The 14343-nt window shown below is 40.1% G+C and overlaps 1 protein-coding gene across 2 annotated transcripts in view; it reads right to left on the minus strand.

The window, feature by feature from the left end:
- Window positions 1–14343, minus strand: part of DYM (dymeclin) — a 211232-nt gene that overhangs the window by 77212 nt on the left and 119677 nt on the right. Inside the window, exon 13 of one of the 2 annotated variants that reach the window (XM_086480495.1) lies at window positions 13087–13251. The exons of the other annotated variant lie outside the window; for it this stretch is intronic. Within the exon in view, the coding sequence (XP_086336621.1) occupies window positions 13087–13251 (165 nt within the window). The remainder of the gene's footprint in view (window positions 1–13086; window positions 13252–14343) is intronic. 2 annotated transcript variants of the gene reach the window in all.

Below are 14343 nucleotides of genomic sequence, written 5' to 3' on the forward strand. Positions count from 1 at the left end.
CTATTAAAAGTGTATGGTACTTTATGATGAACTCAAAATTCACGCAACAATATTTGATGTAACATAAATGTACGCACATAAGTACAGATACAAACACACTCAAGTCTCAGGATTGGTGGGAAAACTGATACAGATTTGATTTAATGATTCATTTCAGCATACTTGAAGTTGTGCAATATTTTTCCATCTTAAAAAACATGATAGGGTTTTTTTAAGTCCCAGTCCCTCAAGTTGCACAGTAATTACATTTACATTGTCTCCAATTTATTTGGAAATTAATCTCATTCTCACAGAGAAAAGAGGTTGTGCTTTTGCGCTTTACCTCCCACTCAGTTTTATACATCTTATTCCCCTGTGTAATTCTTTCCACTTCTATCAATTCAAAAATCCTCCCAAATTCCTAAATGCCCTCCCCAAAATGTACTTCTTAAAAACACAAATTTCTCTAATGTTCCAGGTCACACTCTGTTTTTCCCAAAACAAAGAAAACAGCTCCAAGAACTGCATTAGCATGACGACAAAGCAAACACCAACAGTTCTCTATTCTATACTGTACAAAAAGCAAGTACAACCCTCATAGGTTGCGATGTCAATTCCTCTCCATCTTGGGAAACAAATGACAAAGCTAGAGCATGGGACCTAGGACAAACTGTATTTCAACGGGATATTCAGTGGAGACACATCATGGCTTTCTAGGCACACACAAGTATCTTTCAGAATTTAGATTTATCCAGGTGACAACCAAAGGCGTGCAAAGATGGGTTTTCATTACACCCTGCTAGTGTAATCTGGATTAACCTGAGGCCAAAACTACTCTGGACACTAAAGCAATTTGTGAACATGATCAACTATACAAACAGTGTAAAGTCACTCAAAAGTACAATCAAGATAATCACAGTATTCTCAATTTAAGCCAAGCTGTGACAAACTGATGAAGTTGAGGCCAGATTAGTGGACAGGGAGGTGGACAAAAAACTAGCTGAGTGGGCTGGCTCAGAGAGCTACAGTCAGCAGCACAAAGTCCATCTGGAGGCCAGTCACGAGTGGTGGACCCCATGTGTTGATTCTGGGGTCAATGCTCTTCAACATCTTCATGAACAACCCAGCTGGCGGGGCAGAAAACGCCTTCGTCAAGTTTGCAGGTGATACAGAACTGGGAGGAGAGGCTGATGCACCAGATGTTTGTGCTGCTATTGAGGGGGACCTGGACAGGCTGGAGAAACAGAAACCTCGTGAAGCTCAACAAAGGGAAATATCAGATCCTGCACGTTGAGGGCCAACCTGCTAGAAAGCAGTTTTGCAGAACAGGACCTAAGGGTCCTGGTGGACACAAAGTTGAAGGTACACCAGCAACACGTCCTCACGGCAAAGGAAGCCAATAGCACCACAGGCTGCGTTAGGTAAAGCGTTGCCAGCTCATCAGGGCAGGTGATCCTTCCTCTCTGCTGAGCACTGGGGAAGCCTTATCTGGAGCGCTGGGCTCCCCACCAGTAGAGACATGCACATACTGGAGCGAGTCCAGCAATGAGCCTCAAAGATGATTAAGTGACTGGAGTATCTGACATGCAAAGAGGGGCTGAGAGACCTAGGACTGATGAGCCTGGGGAAGGAAAGGCTTGAGGGGATCTCAGTGTGTACAAATATCTGCTGGGAAGGTGTAAGATGATGAAGCCAGACTCAGTGGTGCCCAGAGAAAGGACAAGAGGAAATGGGCACAAATAGAAATACAGAAAATTGCATTTAAACATAAGGAAAAAAAGAAGTTACCCTGAGAGTTTGTGGAGTTACCATCCTTGGAGACATTAAAAATCAATTGGTCATAGCCTTGGGCAACTGGCTGTAAGTGACCCTGCCTTGGGCAAGGGCTCAGAGAGGAGAATCTCCAGAGGTGCCTCCCAAACTCAGCCACTTGGCGAGTCCATGAAATCACCATGAGCACGGCTAAACATTTAGCACAGTTGCAACACACAAGATGCAAGGAACACTGCCTGCTGGAAATGAACACCAAGTCCACGTAGAAACCAGCGAAGCCACAATTGCACTACAAAGCGCTTTGGGAAATACAGGAAATACATTTTAGGGCAAAATCCTGCAAGAGGATGGCTTGTGATTAATTAAAAGAATGAAGCATCAGAAACATCTGGTTTTATTAATTTATTTTTAGGGGGTTGTTTTTATAATCACCAATTTTTAATTTCTGCTGGGTGAACACTACATTGAAAGCAACGACTTCCATCTTTTTGCACTGTGGAGAAAAGTAACGTATCTATGTTGAATTGTCTTTAAACTATTCTGCAGAACTGAGGAGCAATCAAAGCACAGTTCACAGTAAAAGTCTAATTTCAGAAAGCACAGCAGTTTGTAGGACCATGCACTACCAAACACATACCAAGAACTTCAGTGGTGTCTAACAGTCAGTAGGGTTGAGGTTCACCTTCCGTAGGGTGGAGGTTCCTCTGAGACTCACTTCTCAGTGGAAGACCACTAAGCTGGACTGCCCTTCAATCTAGGCAAGCTTACAAAACATAAGTGCTGAATTTTCACCAACTGGAAGTCAAAAAAACCTATCACACTACTCCTGAGGGGTTAGTTCGCTTAGATGTAACTTCATCTATCCTACCTACAAACCAGAATTTTCCTCCTTCATAGAATGTTCTGATAACTACTAAGGAACATAGATGAGATGTGATACTGCACATTATGCACCCAGAAGTATCTAAAGTAACCAAGTATGTGAGGCAGGAACATTAAATGGAAACTTTAAAATCTTCTTTCATTAGTGTACACTTATTGAACTAGTTTTCAGCTAGGCTGACGCCCCAGAAAACTTTTCCAGTATTTAGAAGAAAAGCCAAATGCTGATCACTGTCGTGGAGGTTACACTGGGGCTGCAGGATTAGTCATCTTTGGAAACCAGTTGTGGTTGTTCTTATTTTCCTCTCCCACTGCTCTTCTGATCTGCGGCTGGTGCAGTGGGAGCATTCTCATCAATGTTTTCTCACAAATTCAGCTTACCAACACGAAAGAACAAAAACACTTAGGAATAGCTCGCAGCACGCAAGCCCTACATCCTGCTGTAGAGTGGGGATCCAAAATCTCCTTACACAACTTAAATCAATCCTTTGGAGGATTAGAATAAAAAGCTGACTACTTTTCCCCACTTCTTTTTTTTCCACCTCTGCATTTCTCGGTCAAATAGGCTGTGGTGAGGAATGGCGACACCAAAACGTGAGAAAAAAATGACAGTTCTTGTAGTTGGATGTTCTCATTAGAAGCTGGAAATGAAAAGAAGAATTAGTTCTTCCAGTCGTACTAATTCTGCAAATCCATAAAGTGTTGGGCCGTTTCAACCAGTGTGAATGGATCTGGATGCCAACTCTCAAGTCTTCAGCAGCTACACCTCCGTTAAGCAGGTCGGCAATGCTCCCTGTTCCCTCCATCCAGCTTCTTTCCTCCCCGTCCTACCTGGAAGCTGTACAGCCTCGTGTCCCCCCCCAAGGAGCCAGGCCAGGTCTGCAGCTCGGGGGCTCTGCCTTCATTGCATGTGCTCACAACACCTCACTGGTGGCAATTCTCTCTTTGCTGGAGAATCACTGATTTAGAACAGCTGGACAGCTGAGAGACCACCCAGAACTACATGAGGATGACACTTCTAATCACTTCTATTGTTACTGTATTTTGGGGTTTTTTAAAGAAAAAAAGAACAAACAAAAAAAAACCCAACCCACAACAGAAACAAAAACCACTTTTCCACACTCATGCTACTTGGAGCTGCAATTAATTAGGAAAATTAAAATTCTCAGGTATTTTCACTACGCAGTTCTACCCTGTGGCTGTCATGTAGAACACCTCTGCAGCACATACTACATCTGCTTTGAGACAGTCTAGGCTTACTGAAGAAAATCTGGATTTTACTACATAAGTTTTATCTATTGGACCCATCACTTTTAAACTAACATACTATTAACTACGCTGAAGTCAGCCAGTACGTGTAGAACAACTAGGTGTGCTTGCACAGTCAGCCCCAAATCTTATGCACAACATCCCACTAACCAAATTACATCTCAAGTGAAAGCCACCTACAATGCTGAGAGTATGTTGTGGCGTTTTCTTTTTGGTCTTTTTTTCCTTTACTGATAAAAAATTGCTGCTGAACTAAAACGTTACTTATTCTATGGAGTGGGACACTTTGCATCCATCCTTAAAGGCCAATGTCTTGTCTCCTACGTTAACAACATAGATTTCTTGTCCTTCTGTTCTTCAGAGTCCTTTGCCAAAAGTTCATTCACCACCACTACTCAGACGCATGATCTGAATCCCTTAATCACCTGCATCTCTGTCTCCAAGAGACATTTACAAAGTTATTTGCTCCACCATTCTTCTGGGGCACTTGTGAACCATTTGTTACTCAAAGTTTGCAAAGTTCTTTTAAATACTTCAGTACTTAAGGCACTACCTAGTTCCAGGTAGACACCCAGATCTCTCTCTAGACATCCACGTGTACGAATTAAACATTTAGTTCTCGGTTTATTGCAAGATGTAGATACTCCTCACTATTTAGAAGCGGAAAAACGTATACATTTTTATGCTGAACTTCAGGCATTCCGGTTGAAACATCTTAATCACAATTATCAAGTGTGGTAATTCTAGCTGCAGTCAGCACTTTCCATTAGTTTCATCTGAACATAAGGAGTGCTGGGATCACAGCTACAGACTGTTGATTCGCAATGAGAGCTCACGATGAAGAGGACTTCTGCATAAGCCAAAACGTAGCTTTGGTGAGAATCTGTGCTTTAAGTTGACAAATTGGAAGACGTTCTGAATCAGTAACATATGTTTCTATTTTCTAAGTGAATAATTTTCTATATTCAGGCAATAATTACACATTTCACTAAGTTGCCTTTACTAGCCAAAGTTCATGCAATGCTGTCTGGGAAACCAAAACAGGTAACAGTGCATCACCAAGATGGATGAAACAAAGAATATCCACGTTGCCCTCCACACTGCCAGTGACAACGACTTATCAAAGCTGATGGAAAGGTGATGTTCTGCACCCAAAAGGCAATGTTCTGAACCCTAAGGAAAGCAGCAGGTACTACAGAGAGGCTAAACCTCAGTAAGGGTTTTTGGTCTAAGAAGAAGATGGGCTTACATGAGCATAAATCCTTTCTGCTTTCAGCTATAAACTATTAAACTATATTCAGTCTGACATTCATTTTATTAGCATTCTCCTGAACTCTTCAGGCAAGCTATAGAACAATTTCTCTTTTTAATTCCCCCAAAATAGCTTATTTACATACTTACAAAAGAATAAGACACCCTCCCCAATCCTGATTAATTGCCAGACATTACGTATGAATGCAAAACCCCCGGACTCTGAACATACTGCTACAATGGAAATGTGTGAAAGTCATTTTGTTCCAATTTCATCTCATGGGAATGTGGGCTCATAAGCATTCAATTAAAAATAATTCTGTCTGATCGAGATATGTTTTAGTTTCACATGCTAATGTGGCAGAATATGTCTAGATCATGTCTGTGATAAATTTTTACCAGGGTGGGAGGAATAAAGATTATTATATACAAAGAACGTAGCTCTTGCAATTTTTCCCTTTCAATTTAGTATTTTTTTGCGCACAAGAATGTAGGGGTTTGGCAATCTGTGTTGTTGTGTACTATTTGGGTCAGATCACGCTGGGGGATAGTACCTGGGAAGATTACATTTGTAACGGAAAATTCTGAACCAAAATGCAGCCTTTTAAAGAAATCTAAGGCATACACAACAGCAAAATCCTGCGTGGCAATCTGCCTGTAACTGATTTTTAATGCCAAAAGAAGCCACTTTGATCAGCATGTCTGACACAAGTCATAGGAATTCCCTCAGCTACTTCCTCCTTCAAGTCCAATGGCTGTGGCTGGACTTGGACATATCTTTTAGGAAAACATCTAATCTCATTTAAAAATTCCAATCTTGGGAAATCCAGAGCCCTTGTTAAACTATTCCAGTGAATCATCCGCCGTGTAAAAAAAATCGGAGCCAGTCTCAATTGGGTTCGCTTCAATTTCCAGCTACTGGAGTGCATTCTACTTTTGCATACTAAAGGGCTCCTTATTAAAGACTTTATTTACCCTTAATCTCCCAAATCATTTCAGACTAAACTCACAAATATGCCCTAGAGCACTTCCAAGTCCTTTCAAAGTCAATGCTACCTGGACCTCTTATCCCGAGAGCGTGACCTACGTGCATGAAATTCAACTGGCTCTATGAAATAGATCTTGCTTGTATCAGGCTTAGACAGTTACTTTTTGATATCAGCAATCTTTCCCCTTCATTGATCACTGCTTCCCTAAAAACTATTCTTGATACATTATTTTAAATAAGGTAGGAGTTAACAAACCAATGCACGAGGGTTTCCAGTAGGCATGCACCCACCTGATGAGCATCCAGTTAAACTGCATTTTGAGACCCGCAAGCGCCGCAATTTTTCACCCACCGAATACCCACAACATTGATTTTATATCTCACTGGTTTCTTGATCAATACGCTGTGCAGTACGAAGACAAATAATTTGTCACAGAATTATTTATAAACAATTCCCCTCTGCCAAGTCACTCAATGTTGAGTGTAAAGTGATCCTTCCATAATAAAAAACCCCAACTCTTCAACAAAATTATCAGCAGCTGACTAAAGATCACAGTCAAAAAGCAGTAAATCATTAAATTATATTCACTCAATGGACCTCTGACCATTTTTTTTTAATTCTATTATTTTTTCCCCCAAAGGAAAATAATTAAATGAGGTAGATTTCAGGGAAATCTCGTTCCACACCATCACAGCGGCCAAAGAAAAAGCCTCATCTCCTGACCCGTGATCCCAGATCACGAACTGAGTCCACACAAAACGTCTTGCACAGAAGCTCAGAGAACAGAGTTTCCATAAAAACTTACAGGCTGTTCTATAGAAATCTCAGATTATTAGTATTAACAAACAAGGCTGCATCCTCAAAGAAGTATTAATGTAGCTTGATTGCCTCTTTTTTTCCTTTGCACATTTTTTTTTATTCTTGCTTCTATTTACTTCTTAAGTGAGTTAATTCTGTCAGCTGTTCCGTGGTCTACCTAGGACTGAAATTTAAAATGCACGTACCATAAACACTGAAATCAATGATTATTACAGCAACCCACAGCATTGGGTTTGCATTGAAAACAAAAAGTAAAACAATTAATACTAAACCCATTAGGAAAAAGACCGTCTTTGAGTCTTCAGGTTAAACGCCAGTAATCGCAGCAGCTGGACTTTGTCAGGGTACAGGTGACCACGTTAAGAGAAAAATTTTGTTAATTGTCACAAAAACACACAATCTCCAACTCTGACATTAGAAGCTGGACCAATAATGCCATATGGCTCAATAACCAGAAAAATTTCCCGACCAACCCATAATTATACTCTGTGATAACAAAGTGATATTGTAATCCCTGAATGGGAACCAACTGTGTTCTCACCAGCCTTCTTGCTTGGCAGGATGCTGAGTGGAGCGCAAGGAACCGTGCTTGCGGGAGCAGAAAGGAAAAAGAGAAAGGAAAAGGAAAGCGACCCGCAGACCACCGGTCGGATGCCGGTTTTGGAGGCAAGGTGCAGAATCTTACTAAAATACCCTGCAGAAAAAGAAGTTTTTAATCACCATTGTCAAAAAAGTCTATCAAGTTAGTTTATTCTTAAAAAGTACTTAAATCTATCAAGATTTTTGACCTTTTCATTGGAGAAATAGGATTTAAAAAAAAAAAAAAAAAAAAGGCCAACCAATTTTTAAACTGAGTTCTCTATCATTCCAAAAATAGTTTGCATCAGGGACAAATGAAGTGAAGCAATTTCTTGCCTGTGAATGCTCCAGATTCTGCCATTTTCATTATTGTACTTCTAATCCTGTGACATAAGTGGGCTTAGTCATAAGACATGAAAAAAGGATGCTGCTGTTCAAAAATTATAGTCTTAAAAAGCCTTTCCAATAACATCCAATTACTACATCACAAATTATTTTCCTTCTCGCACAGATTTTCATCAAATTATTTACTAAAATGATTCTCAATAGTTCCTGAGACTGGGCCCCCTTATGAGATAAGACTCATGCACAATTTTCCTGCAGAAGTAAGACTTTTGTCACCTTTGGAAGCTGTCTCATTCTCAACCAACTTCATCTGCCTACACCAGTTTACAACAGCATTTTTGTTTTCACACACCGCTTTGGATGGAAACCCACGTGCACTGACTTCACTCTGTTTGGGCGACTTGTTTGCAGTGACAGCCGTGTCTACCCAAGGTGTGACACCAAACAGAGACTTTGCCATCAAAATGATTATTAAGGTCAAAATAATATAGAATCATAGAATCGTTTAGGTTGGAACACACCTTTAAGATCAAGTCCAACTATAAACCGAACACTGCCAAGGCCACCACTAAACCACATCCCTAATCACCACATCTACACATCGTTTAAACACCTCCAGGGATGGTGACTCCACCACTGCCCTGGGCAGCCTGTTCCACAGCTTGACCACTCTGTCAGTAAGTAAATTTTCCCTCATGTCCAACCTAAACCTCCCCTGGCACAACTTGAGGCCATTCCCTCTCGTCCTGTCGCTTGTTCCTTGGGAGAACAGACCAACCCCACCTCACCACAGCCTCCTCTCAGGCAGTTGCAGAGAGCGATCAGGTCTCCCCTCAGCCTCCTCTTCTCCAGGCTGAACACCCCCAGCTCCCTCAGCCGCTCCTCACAGACCTGCTCTCCAGACCCTTCACCAGCTCCGTTGCCCTTCTCTGGACACGCTCCATCTTGCTCATCCAGCATTGCTCATCTTACTGACTGCTGTATTTACATGTTGCCCTACCTACTACTAGATGTCTACAATATAACTCTTATTTCTCAATACTGCTTTGATTCTCTTTACATGGTGAACACTTTCCGTGTCACCTCTTGCGGGTTAAGATCTCACTGAAGTAAGGATCAGTATTTGGTACCTGGTATTTAAAATATCACACAAAGCAAGTATCAGAAGTTATTTCCAAAAGTTATAAATAACTGAGTGCTTTAACTGGCAATAGCAGGAAAACAGAAAAGGATCAGTTTTCAGAAGGCTGAAGGAGCTCTTGAAGAGAAGCCCCAGACCTTCTGTCACCCAGCTAGTACTCATACAAGGCTGATTTACTGACCATTTCATCCTGCGCTAACTTAGGATGAGATGTTTACATTCACTGCATAGAAACCGAATGTAATCAAACGCTCAAGATGATCTATAGAATCAGCAAAAAAAGAATTTCACACCAGTCAAAACCCATTTCAAAGAATATTAATTGATGTACTTCTCCATATTGCATTAATCAACACAAAAAACATTTAAGGCTGAACAATAAACATATCTGCCTCGTGTTTCTCCCTACCTTCCCTTCACAGACTAAAGCCAAAGAAAATAAGTCAGATTTGAAAACGTTTTAGCTGTTTTCAAGGATGATACTCTGGCATCTTTTCCCTGTATGCATTGAAGGACAGGGCAGTGACCCATACCATGACAAAGGGCTGTCTATACATTTCTGGGTACCAGCCTCGATGCCCCAGCACAGCTCACGCTCCAAGGAAAAAAGGAGCTGGCAACTGGGTAATGAAGACAAGCTGGCTTTATGCAGGACTTCACCATCATGTTGCAGCAATAGAAACATTTCTGGTAATTAGCATGTATTTCTCAAAGCTAACCTCCAAGGCCATGCTCTGCAAAGACTGCACATTCCTAAATTAACGTAATTGCATAATTCCATCGACTCTGATGGCATGGGAGGAGTATGGTTGCAAAGCTTATCCTCTACAGGCTTCAGACAATGTGCCAGAACACTTCAGAAAGGGGAGTATTAAAATCTTATTAGGTGCATTTTGCTGTTTAAAGAAACCTAGCATTAAGCAATAAAAGACATGCAAAATGGGGAAATGGTGTGAATTTGACATTATATTTATTTGTTTTTTTACTCTGGGAAAAAAAACTGAATTCAAACAAATCCATGTAATTTTTCCTTTTGCTCTACTACTTCATGAACATGTTTACTCAATTTACAAGGCTCAGCAAAACCATATTTCCTGCTTTCACACACACAACGTCAAGCGAGCCACGAAAATAAAACTGTCCTTAATTTGTTCAGCATCCCAAAACAAATCATTGCTTCTTAGCTGCCTTTCGCTAGTACATGCACTAAGCCAGTCGCATTTTCAAAAAACAATTGTCCTGAGATTGACTGCAACCCAAAGAGGCTTAAAACAGAACGGGAACACACACGAGCATTAAAACATCACACGATGAACACGCAATTCGAAAGGAAACCATACGGTAAGAACGGGAGAACCTATTTCACATCACAAAGCACAGTTACTGCAGTAATCAATAAATAGCACAGCCACCACAGGATTATTAGACAGTAGCAATGACAGATTACAATCCCAGGCTCAATATTTTTGTCATAAGCTAACGCACTGCATAATAAAATGGGTATTGCATCTCCTCTGTTTTTGTAATTTAGAACAGCCACTGACAGCAACACTGCCACTAAATCCCAATTAAATCTGCCTGGAGACCTGGTGCTATAGGTTTACTCCCTGTGGGATACTGGAATAGATACTATTTTCCTTCCCCTCTCTCTCACTTTACCCCACGTTAGCTGGTCAGTAAGTGTGGGATGTAGTGTGTCTATAGATTGGACAGGTCACCAGCAGTATCTTACACAAATCCATGGTAGCTCAAAAATGTGGACAGCATTGGTCAGCCAGCAGCATAAACAGTTTTGTAAGTGCTTTAATGGAAAACAATGATTACTAACTACTACTAACTAGTCAGTGCCATCATTCCAAAGCTGCCTTCATCTTTTCTCCTTTGTTTTATTAATTCCCTCTCCCCACTTGCCAATTAAACCTGCAACTGTTCATGTCCATATTCATGTTTGCACACAAAAATGTACCAAAAATTGTAATAAAAACTTTAATTCTACAGGATGGCCAAAGAGAGGCAACATCATCTGGAGGTATCAGGACAGTGGTATAGACCAGTCATTTCTCAGGGCTGTCTTATATTCTTTACCAGGAGTCTTGCAAAGAGGCCTGTACAGGAAGGTCGTGATTTATAACTCGCCGTAATTAATTATCCTCTGCCTTTAGTGATTTATGCATTCCATTTCTTCTCTAAGCAGGCTGTTCACAAGATAAAACACTGCAGTGCTTAATACAGGGTGGATGCAGAGATTCACAGAAAAAACACTTTTTGACACCTCCATTTATGCCACTGTATTTGACGCTATTTACAGACTTACGCAGGCAAGTTTCCTGAGCACACGCTTTTCTAATCATATATTATGAGAACAACAGAGAATTAGCCACTAAAAACTGCTACCTATATATTTTTCTAGGAGGAATTTCTATTTCAAATACTCTGTCCTCCTCCCATCTTATAAAATGCCTATAATGAAAACCTGAGATTTTACAATCTCCCAGGCTGATATATTCTAATATGTCTCAACTGATGCAAAGTTCCCTTTTGAGAAAGTAATACCAGCAAACTATTTCAGCATGGGGACTAACTAGATGAATTTTTTGCTCTAAAACTTCACAAGCTTGGTATACTAAAATGCATATAGTCTTATCAATGCTTATTTTCATCCATAAAGCCACCTAAAAGATGGTATATCCATGGAGGAGTACTTAGTCTCCCAAGGATGATTTTGCCAACTTAATGTTGTAGTGTTGCCATTGTGCAGATTTACCAAAATTTAATTGAAACAAGCTGGAATAATTAAGCTATTTCTTTTATGTTTTTAGGATATCACTCCTACATGTACACCATTCCATCTGAAACAAGATTTTGGTGTGGACTGCCCTCATTATTATTATTCATTTTTAAATTATGTCTTTGAAATCTTAGGGGTTTGCCTACTTTAATACTCTACCCCTGTTCCAAATTAATCCAGAAAATGCCCCCAGGGCAGCTAGAATTTAATCTCCTGTTGAGATCCTTCAGTGTAACTCTCCATCATTATGTACTACTATAAAATTTCTTTTGTACAAAAAGAGCTATTGCAGCTTGCATGCCGTACTTTCTTCCCTTGACAATTCAAGCTGGTTTTACTTATGTTTACTGTGTGGTCTCTATTGCTATTGTATGCCAGCTTAGCTGGGAAGCTGCATTTCCAGCCTGAGTGCTTTCCATGTTCTGATCAATTCTGTCATGCAATTTTTTCCTCGTGTTCCTACAGCTTCTAGCATCTTGGTTAATATATTTAATTATCCGCAGCATCAACAGTGAAATAGTAAAACCTAAATTTTGACTTGGAGTAAACAGTTTAGAGAAAACATTTGGGTAGTGCAAGTAGAATTTATTTTTAAATTCCCGCTATTTCACAGTTTTGGTAGCGCACCATAATTCTGCATCATGAACAAGGACTCTGTGTTGTCATTTTGGGCTAATAGATTCTCACCATTCATTTCTTTATAATCAAAACCAACCAGCCATATAAAAAAGGGCAGATCATTCTTAATTTACCATTAAGTGCCATGACAATTTACTGAACTTGAGGGAAAAGTTCTATCATTCCCATTCTCAAAAAGCAATTTATACAGACAACGTTAATGAAACAACGGGCATCAAGGATGTATTAGACACTTACATGTAAGACAAACTATATCTCTGCACTAATTCCAAACAAAGTACACAACTGGATGGAAGTTTTGTGAATTATAGCTTACATGCTTATGTCATACCTCTGGAAAAGGATTAAAATACTTTTACTCTATCATAAAAAGCATTTAAAACTTCCAAAGGCCACACATTAATTCCAGAAGTTGTATTCTAAATTAAAAAAATAAAAAAAACACAAACCCAAAACCAAACCATTATTAGATTCCCATTTCTACCACGCTCTTCAGGACATACATCAAGGATGCCGTAAAGACACAAAACATCCCCTTAGAAATTAATGTTATTCATTGATTTACTGAAAACATGCACAGATCAGTCACAGAGCATGCAGCATGCAGTAAATGGAGAGCAGAGGTTAATAACCTGGAAGCATAGGATCTGAGAATGTGAGAACAAGTTAAAGACAAGAGTTCCTCTCCATTGTCACTGAGGGTCGAGAAGCAATGCTGCAGCGTAGAGCAGTGAGAGTGGGGGAAATACAGTTTGTCCAAGACATATACATATCTCCGCAAGTGGCGGCAGGTATAACTGAAAGACAAGGGTAAAGGGAGAAAAAACAGAAAAAAGAGGTATTTTCCTTTAAGAAAGCTAATTCATGGTTTAACGTCCTTGGTTTTTGTGCCAAGAGTCAATGGAAGATGCCAAGTAAGCAATGGAGCAGTTTGACATAAAACAACAGTTTCAAAAGGCAGAAGGATGTGTTAGCCTGTGCCCATACGCTGATTACGTTGCTATCATAAAGGGAACTCGACAAGTCTCACATGTTAGAGATGCAAGAAACTGGGCTTATTTGTTTTTTAGTTCATAGTATTAAGAGAAGTTTTTGCCTCTCGCAATTTGACCTGAAAACATAAATACATGAGTCTGAACTAGTTTACAAAGTTTACCATTAAAAAAACCCTGAGTGTATTTAAAAAATTTAACTGATTTTCATGGAAACTGACATCTGACTTTAGGAGAAAAAATTCACACAGACATTACCCATCAGCATGAACTGCTTTCACAGCCTGGGATTACAGCGGTGGATTACTTCTGTAATTAATTCTAGTTCCTCAAACATGATGCTTTTATAGCAACCAAGTTACATAGTCAAGACCTGGTCAGCTTTTTAACGAAGAACTACAATCACTTCCACAAAATAACTATAGAGCAATCAATAAAATATTTAATACTCACACTAAGCAACTCCGAATGCTCTTGAGGAAGAGATACACTGCCTATGCCTATTCACAGGATATCCTCCCACTCACAACAGAAAGGAAAATAAATTAGAGTAGTTCATGCGCAACAAATTGCATCACTGGTAAACAACAAAGCACATACATCGCATAACCTTGAACGTCTGTTATTACAGGTTTTGCATAGAAAATACTTCACTACATGATGGTGCACAGTCCAGGGTATAGAGTGCGGCAAGTCGTCCAGAAAGTGCCTTAAGCAGCTAATACCCTGTGAGATAAATGAGACAGCTCTTCCTGTTTAACACCTTAATCAATGATTTGGACGAGGGGATGGAGGGCACCCTCAGTCAGTTCGCAGATGACACCAAGCTGGCTGGGAGTGTCGATCTGCTTGAGGGCAGGGAAGATCTACAGAGGGACCTGGACAGGCTGGATCGCT

Source organism: Leptosomus discolor, chromosome Z (genome assembly GCF_034619465.1).
Source record: "Leptosomus discolor isolate bLepDis1 chromosome Z, bLepDis1.hap2, whole genome shotgun sequence".
Lineage (NCBI taxonomy): Eukaryota > Metazoa > Chordata > Aves > Leptosomiformes > Leptosomidae > Leptosomus > Leptosomus discolor.